Source organism: Sparus aurata, chromosome 5, assembly GCF_900880675.1.
Source record: "Sparus aurata chromosome 5, fSpaAur1.1, whole genome shotgun sequence".
In the NCBI taxonomy this organism is placed as follows: Eukaryota; Metazoa; Chordata; class Actinopteri; order Spariformes; family Sparidae; genus Sparus; species Sparus aurata.
In genome coordinates, this window is record NC_044191.1 from 2,799,708 (window position 1) to 2,824,578 (window position 24,871).

A 24,871-nucleotide genomic window follows, 5' to 3' on the forward strand; every position below is an offset into this window, starting at 1 on the left:
CATGTGACGTTGTGAACCAAAGCATCCGATGAAATGCTAGAGCTACAATGAATCCTTCACTCAGTGAAAACAGATGTAATTTATAGATCTTGTGTAGTTCGCTTTTTGAAGTTACTGTTTATTTGATGATGGAAATGAGTTAGATAGGCTATCGCTGTTATTCAGTAGGTCTTTATTAAATGTGAATGCACTGTGGGTAACACGATCGCTTCAGTATAACAGTAAGAGTTGTGAGTTTATGAGATTAGCTTATGTGGCATTCAACCGAACCGAAGCTACTTTGATTTTGCTTGTGGATATTCAGTTTAACTCGGCCTCTACCTGCTGGATAAGTTCGGTACCACATTCACCACACGGCGCCATATTAGATAGACATTACGTTGCTGCGGACGAAGTGGAGGAAAGCTAACAGTTCTGTAGATGACAAGGGGTACATAGGCTGCCGTGCTCACTCCTCTAAGCACTCGTTGTAACCGCTTTATGGTTGACAAGAAATTGTGTCAAACATCTCGGGCAGTGTAGTCCGAGACGTGTTGTTTTCGTCGTTGCTTAGCTAAGTTGCCTGCAGACATGACTTCCCTGACTGTGCGGAGTTCGGGCCTCGTGCAGAGGCGGACCGAAGCCTCGCGCAACGCCGCTGACAAAGACCGTCCATCCGGCCAGGAGGACCTCGAGCCCCGGCGCGGAGACGAAGTGGACGATGACGATACCGGAGATTCCAAAGAAACACGCCTCACCTTGATGGAAGAGGTGCTGTTGTTAGGACTGAAAGACCGAGAGGTAATAACAGACGTATTCTTGCACTCAACGCCGTAAAAATGAAGGTAATATTTATACCATGGACTGTAAGCTATGCTAATGTTAGCTATGTTTTCTACCTGATATAGCTTTAGTTCACGGTTGCGTCCTTGTTTGCTATAAGGCTAGCTAAAGCTAACAACAACGGTGGGCCTCATTGCTGCACGCCGAGATGATTAATGTGTTATTTAGCGACAAACGGTTATGTTCAGACGCGATCTTTTACATTATGTCAGCAGTGGACTTAAGTGATTAGACATTGTCTTGTGACATCTGTTTCTGTCAGGATACTGCTAACGTCAAGTTAACGGAACACAGAAAACGATTTCTAATAATAATGGTTTGATGATCAGTAGTCATCATTTAGTTTCCAGGAATAATGTTACACACTGGAACTATTAATCTACTGCTTCTGGGCCATTCTGCAACATGACCCTGATTGATCAGTAGACTCTTGGCAGAGAGGTACAGGGTCACTTCATATCAACTCCCAGTTAACATCATTGAATTTCTTTTGAACAGAATCCTGTTCAAACTTTAGTTAATTTCACGAGGCCGTGTAAACACCCTACAGCTATAATCCAAATACAATTTAAGTTGTTTTGTTTTTTTTGTTTTTTTTTTAAGTCAATGTCATACACATGTTTTATTCTGTATATGTATGTGTACCCTAAACCTTACTAATCACTTTTTTTTTCCAAATCCAAGAAACGCTAAAGAAACTTGACAGGGTGTATTTGCCTATGTAGTTGTTGCTATACTGGTGCAGCACTTTACCAGAACAAAGAATCTGTCATTTTCATTTAAAAAAAAATTATATCTCCACTTTCTTTTTTACTTAAACCATCTTTTCTTAATGTGTAATATTTATATAGTTCTGTCACATCTAGAAGTTATTTGGTCGTGCATCATAAATGTTGATGTTATAATAGCTTCAGAGCTGAAAACACCACTTATTGGGTTATTTTGAATAGCCTACAGATTTTCCCTGAAAGGATTATTTGAATGTCCTTAAAATTTGTATGTGAAAGTGCTGCGCAATGTTGGTTGATGTTGGTTTTGTTTTGGTTGTTCAAAGTTTTTGAAATGATTTGAACGAACACATTAACTTATAACTATGTATGTAACAATTAAACTACAGGGGTACCAATTGTTCAATTTAGGAAGCACACGTGGTTGTGAATCAGTTTCACCTGCTTTGGTGCAAATGAAAGTGACACCAGGTGCAATGGAGAGGCAAAAGCAAGACAACTCACAGAAAAGGAATGGTTTTACATGTGGTGGCCTCAGACAGTTGCTGGATCCTTATCCTTCCTGCTGATTCTTTGCTAGTTTTCTGTTCTGCTAGTGTCTTTGTCACTACTGGTAGCATAAGGTGATACCTGCAGACCAATAAGGTTGCACAGGTAGTCCAACTCCTCCAGGATGGCATGTCCATATGTGCAGCCGCAAGAAGGTTCGTTGTGTCTTCCAGGCACACTCTCAAGAGCATGGAGGAGATGACAGAAGATCAGCCGTTACAGGAGGAGAGACCTGAGCTCACAACCCAGCAATGTGCAACTCAGTTGGCACTTGCGAGAGAACACCAGAATTGGCAGGTGCACCACTGGTGCCCCGTTCTCGCCCTGAGCAGGTTCATACTGAGTAGGGGTGCACCGATCCAATATTAAGATTAGTGTTGCACGGTAAACCGATACTAGAAAGGTACCACGGTACCCAGCTGTTAAAAACAATACTTTTCCACGTTTTATTATTATCTGTACTTTATGAACTTTGTGCGACAGCTTCTCTCTGGTTCCTCACTGCCTGCAGCCAGAGTGGGCGTGGTTTCACGGTGACAGACAGTCACAGAGCAGAGCGAGACAGACATGGCTGAAAGTGGCATGAGTGCTCCTGCCGACCGTCCTCGGCTTGTTGAAAAAGCAGACAAATATTTTGCTTACGTTGCTGACGGTAAGGGCAAGCCCACGGACACCACAAAGCCCATCTGTGAACGATGCTTTAAATCCGTAATGACCAAGGGAGCCAACACGTCCAACTTGGCGAAACATCTAGCTGACAGACATGCAGACTGGTTCGAAGAGTTCAAAGAGCTGCAGGTTAGCGATAGACACTATAAACACCCCCCGGATGTAAGTCAAGCAAATTTTTTTTTTTGTGACGAGCAAACTTTTTTCACCATCAGAGTTACAGGGGTAAAGCTAACTAGAGGTGCAACCATTTACTCGAGTAACTCGAATAATTCCATTACAAAAAATAGTCGAAGCACAATCTCTGCCTCAAGGCTTGGTTTAATTCCTATCACCCGCGTTTCAGGAATAAAAGCCAATAGCTTGGTCTTTTCAGTGGTCGACACTATAAATGGCCCGGTGGCCCGGATGTACTTTTAAAACTGTAAGGGCCACCAGAACGCTCCACACGGGCCAGTGAAAAATAATGCCTTGAAAAAAGATAACAAGTAAAAAATGTAATAAATCTAATTTCACATAAATTCCCTGTGGTTTGAAATTATTTCTGTAAAATCGCGCAGTAGCTAATTACCGCTTATAGTGTTACGAGATCCAGCCCCGATCAAAGACAGAGACATCTACTTTCTGTGCGCAGCAAGCGCTGTGCCCTGGGATTTCAGCACACCACCTGCAAGCAACTGCAGTGTGCACAGCTCGCTCGCTCCTGCGGAATGCGTGCTGCTCGCTCACTGCTGCTGATTGAAGGTTGTCACTAGAAAAGATAAGAACCTTTTTTTCGGTACCGTGAAATTTTGCTCTCAGTGCGCGTCGTGTCAAGTCCTGTTGGGACTGATGCGGACGTTACACGCGGGCCAGAGCACGTGCTGGGTCTCGGTGCGGCTCGCGGTCCGTTTATGTGAATGCAGCCGATCCTCGAGCCACTCCAGCTGCTGCTTACACCATAATACATCCATGGTTTGGAGCAGAGAAAAAACAAACGTGTGTAAACACAAAATAGAGCTGAAAAATGAAACGATGAGTTCTGTCTGTGGAAGCAGCCTAAAAGTGAATGAATGAGAACAACAGTTCTATCATTGAACTACTGGAAGATAAAAGTAATGACTACATGACTTTCTGTTTCTGTTGAGGCATATTTACTATTTTAACTCTGTTTTTACTTCATTGTTAAAGCACAGTGGAGCTTAAATACAAGTTTGATGTGAAACTGTTATTTATTTATTTATTTATTTATTAAATAAAGTAGCCTAATGAATTTTTTATTTTTTTCTTAAATTGTGTTATCGAGAATCATTCAAAAAATTTCCCTTATTGTCTACCCCTGCTTTTTAACAGGCTGGACATTTCTTTATGCAAACGCAACGTTCACACTGGTAACATGAACTTTACCATAACATGCACTGGTGTTCACAAGTATGCTGATCAACAACACCACTTATCTATTTTAAGTCAGTCAGTACTAGTAATATAATCATAGCATGTACATTTTTGTCAATAATTAGGGCCCGAGCAGGTCATCGACCTGTGAGGTCCCTATTGTAATTGGAAAAATTATTCTTCATTATTATTATTACGCCCTATACCGCTTTGACTGCAGTTTTGGAAGCCTGAACATACCCAAAAACTCACCAAATTTGGAATATACATCACATCTGGCGAAAAATTTGATAATTTAATGTCGTTGGGCGAGGTCGTGACCTGCGGGCTCTATAGCGCCCCCTAATGTTCAGCCCCGCCTCCCACAAGTGCGTAGAAGAACGAAAATCAATACGCAGATTCCTCATGACCAGACGCACAAAAAACCCTTTTGGAGCGATACCGTCACTCCAACAGGAAGTCAGCCATTTATAATAATAATAATAATAATAATAATACATTTTATTTGTACAGCGCTTTTACAGCTCTCAAAGACGCTTTAGATGTTTGGCGGCGTTTTTGTCCAATTCATGCCTACTTTGAAAATTATCTTGTCCTAGAGCTTAAACACCACAGTCTTCATATTAACTCAGTCATTATCTTCATGCCTTGAAGAACAAAAGTTATGGAAATCATTCAGCTGCGCCAAACTTTAGTCAAGCATCGAGACTTTATAACTTCAACATACAATTTCCTATCCACACCAAACTGCTCGTAACTGTCGAGGCAGTCTCCCTGAACAAATCTCAGCATCAATACTTAGTCTGCCATTTTGCTTTTGGCCGCCATTTTGAAATATTGCCAATCTGCGTATTTAAATTATCTCCTACAGATGTAACGCCACCGACTTCAAAGTCACTCAGTAGCATCCTCTGACCTTGAAGATGAAAAGTTATGGAAATCTTTATCCTACGTCATACCTGCTGGCCACAGTGGAGCGGTCAATTCAAATCCTTCGCCGTAAAGCATCGTGTCCTCATAACTTCTTCATACAATGTCCTATCTCGGCCAAATCTCTCAGGAATGCAGAGGGAGTCGCCCTGATGAGATCTGTGTAGTCATGGGGTGTGGCCGTGATGCATGGGCTCTGTAGCGCCACCTATTGTGATGCCCCGCCTCCTACTTGTAACATAGAAGGACGAAAATTGGTACGCATATTCCTCATGACCGGACGCACAAAAAACCCATTTGGACACCTAGTGTCAGTCCAACAGGAAGGCAGCCATTTAGATGTGTGGCGGCGTTTTTGTCCAAATCATGCCTACTTTGAAAATTATCTTGTCCTAGAGCTTAAACACCACAGTCTTCAAATTAACTCAGTAATTTTCTTCATGTCTCGAAGATCAAAAGATATGGAAATCATTCAGATGCACCAAGGTTATGTTGGCGATGCGGTGGAAACCATTTTGCCCTCACGCCGTCAAGCATCGAGGCTTTATGACTTCAACATCCAATTTCCTATCCACACCAAACTGCTCGTAACTGTAGAGGCTGTCTCCCCGAACAAATCTCAGCATCAATACTTTTGATGCCATTTTGCTTTTGGCCGCCATGTTGAATTATGCCACTCTTCGTACTTAAATTATCTCCTCCTACAGATGTAACACCATTGACTTCAAAGTCACTCAGTAGCATCCTCTGACCTTGAAGATGAAAAGTTATGGAAATCTTTATCCTACGTCATACCTACTGGCAGTTGCGGAGCCCGCCATAACAATCCTTCGTCATGAAGCATCAAGTCCTGATAACTCCTTCATACTATTTCCTAGCTCAGCCAAATCTAGAGGGAATCTAGAGGGAGTCGCCCTGAATAGATCTGTGCATCAATGCTGTGTCATATCCATAGCGCCACCCACTGGAAACATGAAGCTTTATTTCAGGCAACTTGGGGGTCCTACATGCATGTTCATGAATGAAATGTGGCACGCATGTGTGTTATGACAAGACGCACAAATGACTCATTTACACCCACACTCTCAGTCCAACAGGAAGTGGTCAATTTTGCTTAGAAGCACATGAATTGATGGTGTAGGTGATGCAAGTCGCCACTAGATGGCACTGTTGTCTGTCAAGGCACATGTATCCTATCTGAATTACCTCTGAATAATTCCATTCAATTCCAGTAAGTCAGTCGCATATTCAGCAGATTTTATTGACACTTCAAAAGGTGGCAGCACGCACTTCTTGGAATAAAAACTGGCAAACAAAGCAGAGCTTAGATCAAAAGCTTGACACTGATAGATGGCCATAAATGCATTTTTGAAAGAAGGCAAGTGAAGCATTATTCTACACTCATTTATGTGCAGTGATGACAATAGTAGTCAGATGTACATGGCATTTGCAGGAAGGTTTGTCTAAATTGCACATAACAATATGGCATAATAGAAGGGTAATGTTTAGAGCCACATAATAGATAAGTCAGCGGTAGTAAGCCACAGCACACAATTTTTAAATAAGCCAGTTTGATAAGAATGCCATTTGTGTGTTGGGTCTGCCCTGTCAATGTGGCACACAACAAGATGTCTGTAGTTGTGATTCTGCCCAACTTTTCCGCGATGAACGCAGTGGCTTCCCCAGAGATTTGAAATGACTGAGTGATTTCTTTGGTTAAATAACACAGAACACATCTGTAGTTAACAGTCAGTATGTCAAGCCATCGTGCTGTTTCGCATACTTTGCCTCTGCTAATGTTATGTTGGACATTGTTCTGCTTATTCCAACGATAATAAAATACTGCATTCAGCCTTTTCAGACATTTTTACCAACAGGAGGAACAGCCCACTAAATCGTAGGACTGCGAGGGCCCGTTCATCACTGCTCGCAGTTTTAATTGATAATATATATTGTTATTTATATTATTAGAAAATGGTCTTAGAGCACAGACCTCCACCAGTTCTGGGTCATTTGTGTTGTACTTTAGTGCACTCATGTAGTTTGCAGGCTAATAATCCAGGGTTTGAACTTTTATCAACATGAAATTCAAATTGCAAATTTCCCCTTTGTGGGACGAGTAAAGTATTATCTTATTTTATGAATTGCCAGTAAATGTCATTTATGTTCATTATTTTTATGCTGAATAAAATTGTAGTTAATGTGCTGTTTTTTTCTACTACAAGCACTGAGCTTTTAATGGAAAATCAGGTTATTTAATAATCAAATTAACAAAACAAGATATTTGTCTTCTTGGATACAGCGATGCATGTAACCACATTGGCAGCTAAGTTACCTATCAAACAGAAATAATAATAATAATAATAATAATAATAATAATAATAATAATAATAATAATAATAATATATATAATGATAAGAAGAATTAGAAGAAGAGTATTGAAACATATTTTACTAAAATATATATTTTCATTTTGACTTTTTAAGTCTAAGTGTTTTAATTACTAAAAAGAAAGAAATCATTTTAAGTTCCACATTCTGTCATCTAATATTTTATTCCATTACTTTTGATGATGTTTTAGTTTTCCGCCGTGGTATCGTTTCAGTATCGGTATCGAGATATTTTAGGCCGGTATCGTACCGAATTCATATTTTTGGTATTGGGACAACACTAATTAAGATCGGATATCGGCCACGATATTGACAAAACAGCTGGATTGGGGATCGGAAAAATTAATAGATCCACGGGCCGATCCATGATTTTTAAAAAATGTTTTCCTCCGTGGCAGCACATGTGTCACATGCTGAAAGAGTTGAGTTAACCGTTAAGCAACATGGAGCAAGCCAAAGAGTCAGCTGTGGGGTGGTAGGTCAGTGATGGTCTAGGGAGACATTTTCTTGGAGGGTCGCACAGACCTCCCTGTTATAGCCAACGGTACCCTGGCTGCTGTCAGGTACATCTGGGAAATCTTTAGAGACTGTCAGACCATCATGGCATGTTTTTCCTCACTCAAATCAGGGGTCTAAGGACAGAGGTTGTTTTCTGTACAACTGTAAGGCCCATTGAGGCAATATGATTGTGATTTTGGGCTTTATAAACAAAATTGATTCGATTTTCTAAATCCAATTGAGCATCTATGATGAGCACCACTTGATATGGGACATTATGTATCGATGCACCCCACGCCCCAAGTATCCCCACGGACTGTCTAGGAGCTCTGTCAAGGACACCATTCTCTCGACACATCAGAAGGTGTGTGTGTGTGTGTGTGTGTGTGTGTGTGTGTGTGTGTGTGTGTGTGTGTGTGTGTGTGTGTGTGTGTGTGTGTGTGTGTGTGTGTGTGTGTGTGTGTGTGTGTGTGTGTGTGTGTGTGTATGTATGTGTGCGCAATAAGTGGCTAGTTAAGAAATAAAAAACAAAACAAATAATCCCTAATGGGGAGTATGGCTGCCTTATTTGTGAGATTTTAGTGGATGACCAATTGTTTTACAAATTATGTCAAATGAAATCAATTCATGTTGTAATTTCAGTGGCAGCTTTTTGAAATGACATGGTCATTGGCAAAGGAGCGTGGTTAAACAGTTTCTGAACAGTTTCTCAGCTCTGGTTTTACTACACATTTGTTTTGAATAGATTGTTATAAAACTGGTGTGTTGACTCACCAAATGTGATGGAAAAAGTCTCATAAGAGTTTATGTAGAAGGATACTTATTTTCCAAAGTTAATATGCAACAGGGAATTAAACTCATGTTTCCATCTAAGCATCTTTAGGCAAATTTATTGAATTAATTTGATTACATTGGACCATCATTAAAAACTTTGTTTAAACATAGGCCCACTGTCATTAAGCAACAAAGGACTATCTGTAAATTATTTCTAGTGTAATGGTCCATAGAGCTGTCACTGTTGCGCTTGTACGGTAGATCTCATGCTTTAAATCAAGAGCCCCATTATTGGCACCTTTCTGTATGTCATCATCTTGCTTCTGAAAGCATCAAAAATATAGTCCCCTTAAGAGCTGAAATGAAGAAGGCTGTCCAGTAAGCCAAGCTTGAAAGCTATGTTCAGACTGCCAGCCCAAATCCGTTTTTTCAGGCATGATCAGATTGCATCCACATTACTGTTGTGAAAAATGTAAATAAATATACTGAATATCTGAAACAGTTTCAGTATTCACTTTCCACAGTTCCAATACTGATACCATGATACCAATGCTTTCTTGCTCAGTATTCTCTATGACAGTGAGTTGTCACACACATCGCTGCAGTGTCCACAGCCGTGTGTTCACTCCTTCCACTTATCTGACTATGGTCAGAAGTAAATTACCTTAAATGCTGGTGAGCTTAACATACAGTACCCAAGCCTTGTTATATGTATTGTTTGATTTTTAAAAAATGCTCTCAAAGTTGTGTAAATGTTCCCCAACCATGGTATTGTCTGTTGATATTTTTCAAGGTATATGTATCAAAGGTAGAAATTCCAGTATAGGTGGCTTGAAATTTTATTCAAATTGGATTTCTAAAGCTGCGTCATAGTCCGGACGCTCTGGCCACTCGTGTTAGATTTCAAAGCCTCTCTTGCGTTACTCGCAGTGTGACACACAACAGTGATGTGAAATTCAGACAGATGGATGTTCATGTGTGTGGCTGAGAATAATCCAGGCTGCTACTAGCAGAGTGGCTTGGGAGACAACACAGAGAAAAACCTTCTGTGGAGTCATGTTGAAATAAATTGCCTGTTCTTTAATTTCTAAATGCACACAGAACATGCACAGCACAGCATGATCAGAGCATTGCTGGTTGTTTAAGTAGTGGAATGCTGCTCACATTAATCTTATTAGGTTAATGATAGCTATAGTCTAGGCTGCTTTCCTGTCGGCCAAGACAAGATATTGAAAATAACAGGCTTAGCTTAAATGCCTCTAAGCATGTTTTAAATTCAAACAGAACGTTAATAATTCTATAGAAAATAAATTCACTTCAGGATATAATCCTACTGGATTATGATTCCAAAAGAATTACAGTTTTTTTCGATTGCTAAGACGCATTGGTCGAAACTTAGTTTAGTTTAGTTTATTAGTTTATTATATCGAAGACAATCCCAATTAATTAACTGCATCAACAACAGTAAAAAGGGCAGCTTTAGCCAACATGGCTAATATCCTGCTGTAGTCCCCGGCCAGATGACGATAGGCACCCTAAAAAACAAAACAAAACAAAAACAATATATTACAGCACACTGATTAAAAAGAGAGCATTAGGACAGCTAGGATACAAGATAAATCAATAATGATGATAAGATAAGATAAGAAAGGATAAGATAAGAGAAGAGAAAACAGTGAAACATCAGTACAATCATGCAAAGACAACACATAATCAAAGCATACAGAAACAGCACAAAATATAAGCACACATCAGCACATACAATCACATTCAGGAGTGCAGACAGACATCACACACTGTAGACAAGCAGCATCCATGACGCAGATAACACACAGCCATATGTTAGTGTGTGCAGGTGTAACTGTCGACTAGCCATGTTTTTAACTTGGCTGTAAAAGTGGAGTATGTATGTGTATCTTTGATATGGGTGGGAAGTGAGTTCCAATTATGTATTGCTTTAACAGAGAATGATAACTGGCCAAATGTACTTTTCTTTTGTGGGATTGATAAGTCACCACGTGTGGTGCTTCTAGTGATCTGAACAGTGCTGCGTTGGTTTATGAGTGAGTTCAGTGGAGGGGGAGCTAAACCATGCAGGATTTTAAAGACCAGACAGATGTTCCTATATTTTATGACATCTTCCCAACTCAGAAGCTTGTGTTTGTGTAAGATGGTACAATAATGTGAGCTGTTCGGTTTCTGATCCAAGACTTTAAGGGTTTGTTTGTACAGGGTTTCCAATGGCTTCAGTGTAGAGGCATTGGTTTGTCCCGAGCTTGTGAGGCAGTATGTTAGATGGGTCATGACCATGGCATTCACATATAATTTGGCGGCATTAAAAGTCATTGTGTTTCTTATATATTTAAAGTTTGCTAAACTGAACCTAACTCTTTGACTTACTTTTTTTATGTGCTTTTTGGACGTTAGATTGGAGTCAATAACAATTCCCAGATATTTGACCTCTGACACAATATCAATATTATGACCTGAGATTGTTATAGTTGGCAGAATGTTACATTGCCTTTTAGTGAAGAACATTCCTACAGTTTTTTTTAGATTAAGTTGGAGGCAGGAGCAGTTTAGCCATTTAGAGATCTGCTCTAACGCTGAAGTGAGTTTAGCAGCTGCCAACTGCTTTGTCCTGGCATGCACATACATTACAGTGTCATCTGCATATAACTGGGTTTCTACATCGGGACAGACGGATGGCAGGTCGTTAATATATAAAGAAAACAGTAGTGGACCAAGGATTGACCCTTGTGGTACTCCAGTGTACAACTCAAGAGCTGGAGAAAGTTGGTTGTTAACAACAACATGTTGACATCTACCAGTCAGGTAAGATTCAAACCAGCTAAGTGCTAATGGAGAAAAGTTGAAAGAGGATAGTTTGGCCAGGAGGACCTTATGGTTGACTGTGTCGAAGGCTTTGCGCAGGTCTAGGAACACTGCACCAACAACACCTCCTTTTTCGACCATAGCTCGGACCTTTTCTAAGAAAAGGCAGTTGGCTGTTTCAGTGGAGTAGTTGGCCCTAAAGCCAAACTGCATGGGATGGAGAAAAAATTCACTGGTGTTCAAGAAGGAGACAAGCTGGTCTGATACCCACTTTTCAGCAACCTTGGATACTACAGGTAGAATGCTAATTGGGCGATAGTTACTGATATTCTGGTGGTCATCTAATTTAAAAATAGGAGATACAATTGCAGTCTTCCAGGCACTTGGAAATGCTCCCTGCAATATTGATAGATTTATGATTTGTGAAATAGGACAGGCTAGATGGTCTTTTAGAGATTTCAGCATTGCTGAATCCATCCTGTATATATCCTTGGCCATTGAAGTTTTAAGAGAGTTTATTATTGCCTTAGTTTTTAGTTCAGAAATAAGTTGAATACAAAAAGAAGTCTTACTATTATCAGTTTTAATGATGGTTTCTGTTACTAAAGGAAATGTTTGTGCAATCTCAGTCACAGAGTCGATAAAGTATTTATTAAAAGCTGAGGCAGTTTTTGCTGGATCTTGTATTAGCTTATCATTTATCTTCAGCTCTAGCTGCTTCTTAGGCCTGTGATTAATTCCCATTAAATTCTTAATTTGTTCCCAGATCAGTTTAGTGTTACCTTTTGCCTCATTAATAATTGTTATAAAAAAGTTGGCTTTGGCATTTCTAAACTGAAGCCACATGTTCAAAACTCTTAACACAGTCTGCATTTCCATCATGCAGCTCAGCTCAACAGTTAATCTCATGCCCAAAAGTGTGTCTCACCAACAAAACACTTCATACTTGTCTCAAAAGAAGCTCATTCAACAAAACACTAGCACATTGTCTCACTTTGGAAACGCAGACAATCACTCTTAACAAACGGAACGACAAAATACTAACAACAAAGAACATTACATCAAATACATCTTATATTTCAAGTTAGAATGATTTTTGTCTGGTAAATCAGTATTTTATAAAGGATCTTTTGCACTTTAATGGTTCTAAATTATTGTACATGCTGTAATATATTGCAACAACACTGAATCAGGAATGCAGAGATTTATTCAAGAACATTTGTGCTTTTGCATAAGTACTTCAGGACCATACAGAAAATAAAGATTACGTAAACAGAATAATGCAGAATCTCAGAATTCCAGGGGTAGAATACAAATTACAGTAAGAGATAAAACTAAAAAACAACACATGCATACTGTAATATTCAGACCCTGTCATCTGCATTCGGCCACATGTTTTCCTCGACGTCACATCTTATATCTTCTCTGGCAAGGCACCTAGGGTAGAATCTTCTTGAATGTCTGATCCATCCCTGGCAGGCTTCGGGAAAAAGAATCAGAAGCCACTCTTTTTGTATATGCTTTCTAATGAGGCCAAACGCAGATCACCTGAATCAGTTTTCAGCTGAAAACTACCATTAGCTGTTTGGAATTGCATCTTCGTTTTATTTATTTTTATTGTCAATATTTTGATATAATTTTCAATAGATTTCAATGTGGCTGCCGCAGAAATTCCCAGGATTTTTTCCCCTATCATTCTGTTTTGAGTGTGTTTTTAACTGTTTTGAACAAAGTGTGTTAGCATTTGAAAAATGTGCTGTTAAAGCATAGGGTTTTGCAGGTGTGAACTAGTGAATGAGAAAAGGCTTCATCCATTTCGGTGACTGTGGTCACTGAATGCACTTCGTCTGAAAGCAATGAAAAGTGAGACACAGTTTAGCCCACACGCATTTCTGTTTTGCAGACTGTGCTAAGAGTTTTGAACATGTCGCTTCAGTTTCGACCAATGCATCTTAGCAATCGAAAAAAACTGTAATATGTTCATCACTTTTAATATTACAACAGGTATACAGCTGTGTTAACTGTTAACTTTTTTTTTTTTGATGGCAACTTTTTTTGGGGGGCCAGGCAGTGTATAATGTAGTAAATAGAAGTTTAAAGTAGACAAAGCAGCCCCTCCATCTACTAGCAGTAAGACGCCTGAGCAGAGGTAGGACAATGGCCTAGTCTTCTAGAATCACAGGTTTTGCACGAGTCTGAAGAAAAGGTAACCGTTAAAAGATGGCACAGTTAACTTACCGGTGCCTTGCAGGTGCACTTATTATTTGAGCATGAAGATAGTCAGCTGACAGCTGACTAACATTGCCAGGGATTGTTTATGGATTTATCGGTCCTTGTTAAAAATGTGGAATCTTGTTTTTCAGTGATCATTTGAGCTTGCTTAACCCTAACCTGCAAAACGCCAGCAGAATAATGTCCAGCTGTCACTGTAAAATACCCCTTTCTTTTTTAAAGAAGAATTTGAAAATGTAAATGACAGTTGTCATTGCTCAGTCTGGGCCCACTGAGGCCACTTGTTAGTACATTATATACAGGGCTTAAAGTATTCCAGCACCGTGCCAGATTTCCGGTGTGCAGCGTTTGGCTGCGGGGTAAAAAAAATTCCTATATTAAAAAAAAAAGTCTTGATATCACTTGAGAGTTCATGAGTGCCTCTGCCAATGATATGATGGGAACACAACTCTCCCTCTCTCAAACTAACATTATTAGCCAATCAGAAGTAAAATGTAAATGGGTTTTGGAAATATGTGCTTCAACCGAGTCTCATGCTGAATTGATACCCGTGCAGAGACGTCACGTAGGAGATTAGGATGGAGAGTAAATTCATGAAGCCTGAGGGAGATGCCCTCCTAATTGATAACGGATTAACAAATAAATGGCGCTGGGCGTGGATCGAAGAAATAGGGAAAGACGGTAAGCCTTTTGGTAGCTCGTGCAAGAAGTTAAGAGCAGCAGAAGCTTGCTCCTGCACTTTGTGCTCGAGAAAGCTAATCTATGCAACTAGTGGTAAAAAAGTGCTACCACTACCACATCAGACCCCACTCATAGAGCAGCTGTTTGCACTCTCCAGCACACAACACGATTACCAGGAGCAACAACCACAGCTAACGTACCGGCATCAATGGCTGACCGTGTGTGTGAAAATACGACTTTCAATTACTACCTGAAAATACGCGTGTGCACATTTATCGCAGAACAAAATTGCTCTGATAAAACTGTCAATGGAGCAAAATCTCAACACAGGAAAGTGATTATAGCAATGCCTCAGTACTTACGCTGGAATTGAAAGATGTCCATGTCTTCCAGTATGATCTAAAAATATTGAGAATTTTAGATATTTTTAATAATAACTGTTTAATAATCCCCACTACACCACTGATCCCCCCCCCCCCCCCCCCCGGCCACGCGCACACACGCAAAAACTTCAGGCTCAGGATTTTTCTTTGCTTTAACCCCTGTATATATGGGACTGTTGTAATTGCATGCTTGCTTCTTGACAAACTAGGATTATGTTATGTGTTTCTATGATATAGGGTTACACCTCATTCTGGAATGACTGCATTTCATCTGGGCTGCGAGGGTGCATGCTGATTGAACTGGCCCTGCGAGGACGCCTGCAGCTGGAGGCTTGCGGCATGAGGAGGAAAGGTCTGCTGGCCAGGAAGGTATGATATACATTTCTTTGTATGCTTTTGCTACATAAATAGTCCAGAGAAGCTTTTTTTCCCAACTGTTTCAGTCTACTGGTATTATTATTGCTTTAACTAATATTGGGTGGGGCATCAACTTGTACAGTAACTGCACAGCTATTTGCTAAAGGCAGGCCCACCTCCCAACAACCTCATAGTACCTTGACACACGTAAACTCTTAAATGGTCATTCATTATTACATTAAGTGAAGTAGTGAATATAAGTGAATGTGGAGATTGGCTTTGGGATAGAGTAGTTTTATGTTTATTTTCATAATGTGCACTGATCAATAAAATATTACCAACAGTTTTTATATTTAAAGCTAGCATCAAAGGCCCTGCAACCTCATGTTGTAGCTTCTACAATATGAGGATGTTCCCCTTTTCTCTCTTCTATGTTATTGTTAACTAAATTGGGTTTCGAACAGTGGGTTGGATAAAACAAAACATTTAAAGATTGGATTCTGGGAAAATGTATTTAATTTTCACTAATTTCTAGTTTTATACAGGGTTTCTGCAGGGCCTGCAGTCTAACATTTGACAATCTCAATTTTAGGCCTTAAAAAGACTTAAATACATCTGTATTTTGCATATAGGTCTTAAATTACATTTAGTTAGGTCTTAAATATGTATGTTCATTTCCCTGCTTCCATTGTCGCCTTTTTTTTGTTTTGTTTTGGGGAAATGTGTTGGTGAGATTCAGGGGCTGTCCACACGGACGAAAACTATCTTTTTTCCCTCCGTCTTCCTCGTCATTGTTTCAAGAATATTTGCGTCCACACGGATCCACTGAAAACGACCGAAAACGCTGTAGTTCATACTCCAGGCCTATAGGTGGTGCTTGACATTCACCAAAAACAGAGAATTAGAGACGGCGCATGCGCATTAAGCTCATGCGCTGTATACAAACAGACAGTAGACGGAGAAACTGAACATAACAAGAATCAGATGAAAATGGCAAGTGCAAGGAAACCAGAATCGTTCGTGTGGACCGTTAATGAGGTCAAACTGCTGCTGCGACTCACACTCAACTACAAGGTGAGTAAATTGTAAGAAAGGCTCAATATCTTCTGTGGCACGAACACAAGCATGTAGTCCGCCGTCGTTGTTGTTGTTGTTGTTGTTATGAGACATCGCAGGGTTCAGAGGTCGAGGGGTGGGGCGATGACGTCATCGTTTTGGAAAGTATGCGGATTCACTGTCCACATGAAAACGGGAGGGCTGCGTTTTTGGATTTTTCCACCCTGAGACCCGTTTTCAAAAAAGTGCGTTTTCAGGCGCTGCGTTTTCAGGATCCGTGTGGATGGTCGGCCCCAAAACGATGCAATACATGTGCATTTTCGCAAAAGAGTGTTCCGTCTGGACAGCCCCTCAGTTAGTTCCATTTGTTGCACTTCTTTCTGAAGTAACCAGAAACGAAAGTGGCATTTTGCCAACAGCCTGGTTGGAATTTATCACTGCACACTTCGCCAGTTCTGGAAAAACTTCAACAGCGGTATCTGCTACAACTATGGGAAAGTGTAAATTAAAAAAATGTTGTCTTGAACAACCAGAGTTCAGTTTGTTAAAAGCCGAGCCTATTAATGAATTTGAAGTGCAGTGTACGCTCTTGCAAGAGGACCCTCACTTGGTGTGAAAGTGCTGGTGTCATGCACAAAATCAGAAAAACACAAGTTAGCTTCTAAAAGTCTCCAGCGAAGTCACATCTCACACACTTTTGTACGCCTTTGTCACCAGTTCCCGGTCCAAGTTCATCCAGTTCTGCTCGACCCGAACTCTGCGCCGCTTCTGCTGCCTTGCAGTCAAGTGACATTCAAACCATCTTCGGCTCAACTCCGACGTTAAAAGTGGAGGTGCTTTGGATTCTGAACACTGTTGCTAAACATTTTGGCAACAGATTTGGATGTAAAAAGTTGGTTATTTTTTTAAAGTAATTCTGGGACCGCACTTTTCCTTACTTTTTCGTACTTTGTGTAGGTCTTAAATTTAGTTCAAAATTGTCTTTAAAAGTCTTAAATTTGACTTGTTCAGACCTGCAGAAACCCTGTTTATAACAATTAATCAAAAAAAGGATTGAGAAGTTCATCATCAATAATTAAAGTTATACTTGAAATTTGGTGAGTGAACTCCAAAACACTCAATATCCAAACTAACTGTCAGGACTTTCAGTGTTTGATGTAATAGTGAATGACCATCAGTGATGTGCGCAGACTCTTGATGATTGGTCATTTCGGTATTTATTTCAGTGACTGTCCTCTGGTAACTATACCTTGTAACCGGCTGCTGTCGTTCTAAAATAAATTTGCAGGTGATTTGTAAGTCAGATGCCCCAACAGGTGACGTGCTTCTGGATGAAGCCCTAAAACACATCAAAGACACCCAACCACCAGAGACTGTGCAGAGCTGGATTGAGCTTCTCAGTGGTAAGTTCAGCCACTTCATTGACCCACAATGGTGGTATATGTGTACAGGGGGTGACGAGGGTCTTGCTCAAGTAAGAACAGAAAAATCCTCACTTGCTCCCCACTGTTGCTCTGATGGCAATCTCCAACTTTTATTACCCAGCCGAGAAGTCTCACTCCGCGATTCCACTGGATGTATGTCCGCTGCGTTCCGGCTCCGGTCCGGTTTTGCTGCGCCGTCCGGCAACCCCCACCGGTTGCGTTTTGAGTCTGGCACAGCGCATCACTACCACATAGCTGAGACCGAGGTGTTCCCTCGATAATTACATAATCGAGACGGCAGTCATAGGTATCTCTCTATAAAAGCAAGAAATCTCTGTCTGTGTGTGTGTCTGTCTGTGTGTGTGTGCCTCAAATATCTCTGCCGATTAGGATCAGACTGATGTGAGATTTTCAACATGGCTGCTGCGTGGTTTAAAGGTGTGCAACGTCGGATTTGTTTGGACTACAATGATATTGTTAATAAATTTATTTCATAAATGATTTACCAATTCCGCTAGCATTGTCAACCATAGCCACCATAGCCATGTGCGCACCAGAGCCAATCACTGCAGAGCCCACCCCATGCCCAACCTCCTGAGTTGACGCATGCGCCAGTGCGTCTAAATGACGTGACCAATTTAAGATGACGTAGCAGCAAATCGTGTTAATAGGCCAAGTAAAACCGGACTTATTTTAAATAATGTCTGCCACGCTTTTTCGCGAACATTGCCGTCACGGAAGACACGATAAAAACAGGCTTCTCTCACAAAAGTGTCCGCAAGCAGGAAGTGTTTGCAAACAAAAAAAACCTGTGCTACTTCCTTTCCTATTGGTGGAAAAAGGCACCACACCAACCAATCACAAAATTATATGGCAAACTAGTGTTGTCACAATACCAAAATTATGACTTCGGTACGATACCTGCTGAAAATAGCTCGATACCGATACTGAAACGATACCACGGCGGAAAACTAGTACATCATCAAAAGTAATGGAATAAATTATCAAATGACAGAATGCTGAATTTAAATGATTTATTTTTATTAATTAAAACACTTCAAAAGTCAAAATAAAAATATATATTTTGTAAAAGCTGCTTTCTTGTTTGCTCTGAGAGATTATTAAATAACCTGATTTTCCATTAAAAGCTCAGTATTTGTAGTAGAAAAAAAAACAGCACATTAACTATTTTATTCAGCATAAAAATAATGAACATAAATAACATTAAAATTCAAAAAATAAGATGTACTTTATTCGTCCCACAAAGGGGAAATTTGCAATTTGCATTTCATGTTGATAAATTTCAAATCCTGGATTATTAGCCTGCAAACTACATGAGTGCACTAAAGTACAACACAAATGACCCAGACCTGGTGGAGGTCTGTGCTCTGATCAGACCATTTTCTAATAATATAAATTACGATATATATTATAAATTATTGACAAAAATGTACATGTTATGATTATATTACTAGTACTGAATGACTTAAAAAAGATCATTTATAAGTGGTGTTGTTGATCAGCATAGTTGTGAACACCAGCGCATGTTCTGGTAAAGTTCATGTTACCAGTGTGAACGTTGCGTTTGCATACAGGGATGTGTGGTACCATATCGGACTGTTTAAGAGTTTTACCCCTGACTGCCTTGTGCAACCCTGATGGTGAAAAAAACTTGCTCGACTTCCATCCAGGGGATATGTTATCTATCGCTAACCTGCAGCTCTTTGACCTCTTTGAACAAGTCCGTATGTCTGTCAGCTGAAAGTGGCATGAGTGCTCCTGCCGACCGCTCTAGGCTTGTTGAAAAAGCAGACTGTTCGTTGCCGACAGTAAGGGCAAGCCCACGGACTCCACAAAGCCCATCTGTAAACGATGCCTTAAATCCGTAATGACCAAGAGAACCAACACGGAAGTTGTGGGAGGGACAGAGACAGCGATAGAGATAGAAAGTTTTGAGAGTTGAGAGATTTGTGACATATAGCGTGTTTGGAGTGTACAGTTAGTGTGTTATTAAGCGTTTGGTGTAGTGTGTTTAGTGTGTAGTGTAGTTGTTATTTTGTTTGATGAGTCAAAACAACGAGGAGACTGCTGAATGTGGAGCAGGCAGGCTGAGGGAGCCCTGAGCCTGAGGCATTGCCTGCATTTAAATGTAAATTGTTTCATATAACTGGACCGCCAGGCCGCCATTAACCACCAATAGGTTTTAACAGACCAGGTGTTTATTTGGGACAGGCGTTTAATTCCCTCCTCACAAAAATCCGGATTGAAAATGTCACAAACTTCTCCAGCTTCTCGGTGAGTTCTCTGGCATCCTTCTGGACAATAGTTGTCTTCGGCCAGTGAAGTTGTTGCGGCGGAGCGAACGATTCAGCCAACCAGCACTCATAGCAAACTTTTCATCTCTGCTGTCACTCACGGTGGCGGACATTTGTTTCTCCATCGCCCTGATCATTTTGCGGGACACTCTCTCGTGGCGTGCCCGTTTGCTGATAACTTATTCCCGCATGTTTATCTCAGGCTCCTCGCTAGTCTTCTTCCTCCCTCCAGCAGGCAGCCTGGCCCTGTTGCTGTCCTCCTCGGACAGACGCTGAAGCTCCGTTTTATTTTTTCGCCAATCTCTCACTCTGTTAGAGTCGACAGAGAAACATCTAGTGGCCCGAGTCTCCCGAGTTTTCCTCTGCATATTTTAAGACAGAAAGTTTGCTGCACTGGAGCCATGGCGATCATCTGTGTGATGACTGACAGAAAGCAGCACGATACGTGAAAAAGGCGAAGAAAAAATCGTGCAGTGTCAGTGGCCACTTCTTCTTTCTTGATGTGTTTTTTTTTTTTTGGATAATCTAAGTACTGATAATAACAATCATGACAAAAAATTAACAAAGACTGCAGATCACGATAAGAAGCTGCAACTGGCAGTGAGCTGCTTTCTTTTCTTTTAGCAGTGAAGTGATGTACTTCATGACAGAACATTATGAAATATGATAATGTATAAAATAACATTTAATGGTAAATAAAGTACAGTTGCAGTAGACTTCTATTATAAGAAGTCTACCCCCCCCCACGGGTCGTATAATTTCCTGCTTTTCCTGCTCCTGTCTGAGATGCAGTTTTTTGCACATGAAAAAGCAACGTCAGTCTTTGATGTTTTATGTTGTTCACTCATGCATGTATGATGTTTGAATGAAATATAAAGAGGTGGAACCGCAGTGACAATGCCAGAAGACTTTTTATGGTTGGTTATTTTTGCTTTACCACAAAACGTTTCTTCTGACGTCCCATATTTAATACGTCAGGAAACTCTTAGATCATGGGGAAAATCTTCCATGACGAAATTATGCCAATGGTTACCCTCTGTAGGGCCATGTACATCCTGGCCTATGGCTAGTGTGTTAAGTGTCTTAGGTGGTACTGACATGGTTCTTCCTGTTGTTAGATGTAGATGAGCATGTCTCTGTGACGATGTTAATTGTCTTTTGGTTTACTGCCTCGTGTTTAGGAGAGACGTGGAACCCCCTGAAGCTTCATTATCAACTGCGGAACGTCCGTGAACGGCTGGCAAAAAACCTGGTTGAAAAAGGCGTCCTCACCACTGAGAAGCAGAACTTTCTGCTGTTTGATATGACCACACATCCTCTGACTAACAACAACATCAAGCAGCGCCTTATCAAGAAGGTCCAGGAGGCCGTACTGGACAAGTGGGTAAATGACCCTCATCGAATGGACAAGCGCCTGCTTGCACTCATCTTCTTAGCCCATTCCTCTGATGTCCTGGAAAATGCCTTTGCCCCACTGCTAGATGACCAATATGACCTGGCCATGAAGCGAGTGCGGCAGCTGCTGGAACTGGAGCCCGAGGGGGAGAGCATGAAGGCTAATACCAACGAGCTGTTATGGGCTGTGGTCGCTGCCTTCACCAAATGAGAAGACCATAAAGAGGACAGAAAGCAATTGTGGCATTCAAGTGGCATTGTACGTTGAGGTAGGAATCAGAGTACTGACCCCAACATGGAGACTTGTCTGAAATACAGTTTTGCCCTGCCTGGACTTTTGGAACGGGCTGACTTGTTTTCCTCCCCTCTCGCCCTCATTTTCTTTACTTGCAGATAAGTGTTCCTTTGTGGCCCTGCTTCCCCCCATGTGTTATTCATGTGTTCACTTTTGCTAAAAAATTATAACTCTCATGGAACTTGAATGACGTGGTTAATGACGATATGGGTGAGGCTGAAATTAAGATTTTAATTTGTATCCTCTTTATTTTGTATTGGGTATGTCTTTGAAACTGCTTCTACCAAAACAGAGGCACAGTATGGCACAGGTTACTCAAGGTGCCATCCTCATACACCAGAGTAGACAACAACCAATGATGATGTACATCGACAAAGACATGTACAAGGCAGTGACGTAAAGGGTTATTTGGTTATTTCGGCAAGTCCTTATAAATGGATGGATCTTCTAAGACATGTGGTTGAAGTGTATGGCTATGATGTATTTTTGTGTCATAACATTCTTTCACTTTCATATCTACTACTGAAAGACAAGAAATGTGGTCAGATCAAAAAGTCCACAACCTTGTACTGAATTCTGTTAACACTAAGAACTCATTTCCAAAGTTGTCACCTCTTAACACACCTTCATCCGTCATCAGAATACCTGCTCTTGTGCAGGGACACAAGGGGCTGGAGACTGTCCCAGCTCACACTGGCCAGGGCCAGGGGCAGGGGAACGCCCTGGAAATGTCACCACAATGTATACCACAGGGCTGACACAATAGGACAGAGAACCATTCACACCTGCAGATAAGTTACAGTTTCCTATTCCCCTGACCTGCATGTCTTCAGACTGTGGGAGAAAACACAGAAAGGCTTCCAACTGCCTGCTGGATTCCAACTGAGGATTTCCTGACTGTGAGTTGAAGGCACTAACTACTGAGCCACCTTGCAGCCTGACATCGCATCCCTTCTGGCCTAAAGTTGTGTGGAATTAATTTGTCAACAGGACAATAGGTTTTGACATGCATTGAGGCTTATATAAAGCCCCTGGAAGTGCTGACTTGTATGACTTTCCTCATCAATAACTTAAACCTCAGACCCACTGAACATTCTAAATATTAATGAGCCTTTCGGAAATGAGTGAAAAAAAAGGTCATACTGTGTTAGATATCATCTGACCAGTAGATTTGTTATTTGTTATGAAACATGAATTTTGGTTGAGTGCTTTTTTTCTCACAAACGCTCTACATTTGTGCGTGTCTAATATAAACCATCTTAAATTCAGGATTCCAGTCTGTAATATCTGAATGGTAACAGTTGAGTGCAAACATATCAGTCTTGGTTCAGTGTCATGATTTCCCATTTTTGCTTGTATCCCCTTGATAACTCAAATGGCTCTTGAAAAATGTGTAAATTAGGCTGTATCAGAATTTATGCTAGCTGTGGCAAAACACCTGTTGAGGATCAGACTGAAATCTATAAGTGGTGGGAAGAAACTCAGGAAAGCACACCTAATCAATGCCAGCTATCTACGTTCTTAAAATTTGACCAGCCAGTTTTCTCATGTGAATTTAAATATAATCACAATTGAAGTTTTCCATGCGGCTTGATGCAGAATCAGTGCATTTATAATGATTGTCTTCTCAGCTTTAAAGTACATGTTTGCTACCTGGACGTGATTTAGAAAAAAATAAAGACCTTCTTGTCATTTAGTCAAGACATTTTGTGAAATAAAATTATGTGAAGACTTCTCCAGTGAATGGAGAGATCCAGGTTGTTTAAAGTAGATTTAAGACTAAATCTGACATAAAATGCCACCAAAGCTCCCTCAAACATGCAAGAAAGTCATATTTAATAGGATATTTTGTCTATATGTAAACATACATTAACATAAAATCATGAGGCTATCAATCATATTTCTGACTTGTTCCACTGTAGTGGATTCATATTTAAAATCTAGAATAAAATAAAAGATGCTGATCTTTCCATGCGAGGGTGCAGCAAATGCATGTGCCGACAGCCATATTTAGCAGTTTCTTGTGAGTGCTCTCAAAATGGATCCATTGTATTGACAAGACAAAAATAATCTGATGGATCTAACAAGCTCTCCAAAGTGTTAGCAGAATGAAAAGATGGGCATATTCCAGATGTATACCACTAGGATCAGGAATATTTTTTCCTATACTGTCAAAGCTTTCCTGTCAGTTATCATGTTTCAGCTGCAGTCTTAAAAAACACTGGACATTGTACTCTAAAACGTTCAACAAAGCCTCTTAATGAATGAACTGTACCTTGCCCTTCATGTGATTTTCTTATTTGTTTAACTGTTTTTTTCGTTTTTTTTTTTAACACAACTACTACACCTCCAACCACATGTTGCCAGTATGCTGCTGGCAATTTAGAGTTTCCAGTTAACCCTAACTGCAGGTTTGTGGACTGTGTGATAAAATCCTCGCAGGCTCTTGGGGAAAATATAAACTTGACACAGAAAGACCCCCAGCTGCCTGCTTGGTTCACAGATGATATATGTATGAGCGCACTTTCCCTGAGCCACTGAGCCAGCCGACAGTCCATCCCTTCTGGCCAAGTCATGTTAAACTTTTTGAACAATTTTTCTTCTGTTATAACACATTTTGTTATTTAACCTCATGCATCTTGTGAAAGACATTGCTTTGTTCCAGAGAGCATCCTTATGATACAGTATGTAGCAAAGGGCTGAGAGTAATTAGTCTGTGATGATTGGAGAGGAGAGGAGGTGACCAAGGGGATTTCACCTCAAACTTTGGAGTGAATATGAGAGATTATGTTGTCTAAATAAAGGGACCTCTAGTCTGTGTACTTTCCTTGACCCTGGAAAATAAACCAAGAGCTTGTAAGTGCCTAATCATACAACTGATTTTAATGTTTTACATTTGATGCTTTTGTCAACAATCTATTTTTCCCATGTGAGGTCATAGACTATAGTCCATGCAGTTATGTAAGTAAAGTGTTTACTGAGTTTCAATAGCAACCTTTTTTACCATCTGGACACATTCATTTGATTGGGGTTATAAATGAACTAGGCTGTAGTCTACTAAGAATAAGTTGACCCTCTCTGTAAGTTATAATTTTGCTTTTGTGTAACACATTGAATCCCAGTAAATGTGGAAATTATAGAAACATTAATTCCCCTATGTTCAT

At 40.4% G+C, this 24,871-nt stretch overlaps 2 protein-coding genes across 2 annotated transcripts in view; one reads left to right on the top strand and one right to left on the bottom strand.

Annotated features, from left to right (window-relative positions):
* Positions 1-899, bottom strand: part of pdzd2 (PDZ domain containing 2) — a 92,653-nt gene extending 91,754 nt beyond the window's left edge. The window contains exon 1 of the mRNA XM_030417809.1: positions 879-899. The gene's annotated coding sequence lies outside the window, so the exon portion shown is untranslated. The remainder of the gene's footprint in view (positions 1-878) is intronic.
* Positions 20-24,580, top strand: golph3a (golgi phosphoprotein 3a). The gene is made up of 4 exons (XM_030417814.1): positions 20-780; positions 15,103-15,234; positions 17,567-17,681; positions 21,199-24,580. The coding sequence occupies exons 1-4, from the start codon at positions 571-573 to the stop codon at positions 21,621-21,623; spliced, it is 882 nt and encodes a 293-aa protein (XP_030273674.1). The 5' UTR covers positions 20-570; the 3' UTR covers positions 21,624-24,580.
* The last annotated feature ends 291 nt before the right edge of the window (positions 24,581-24,871 follow it).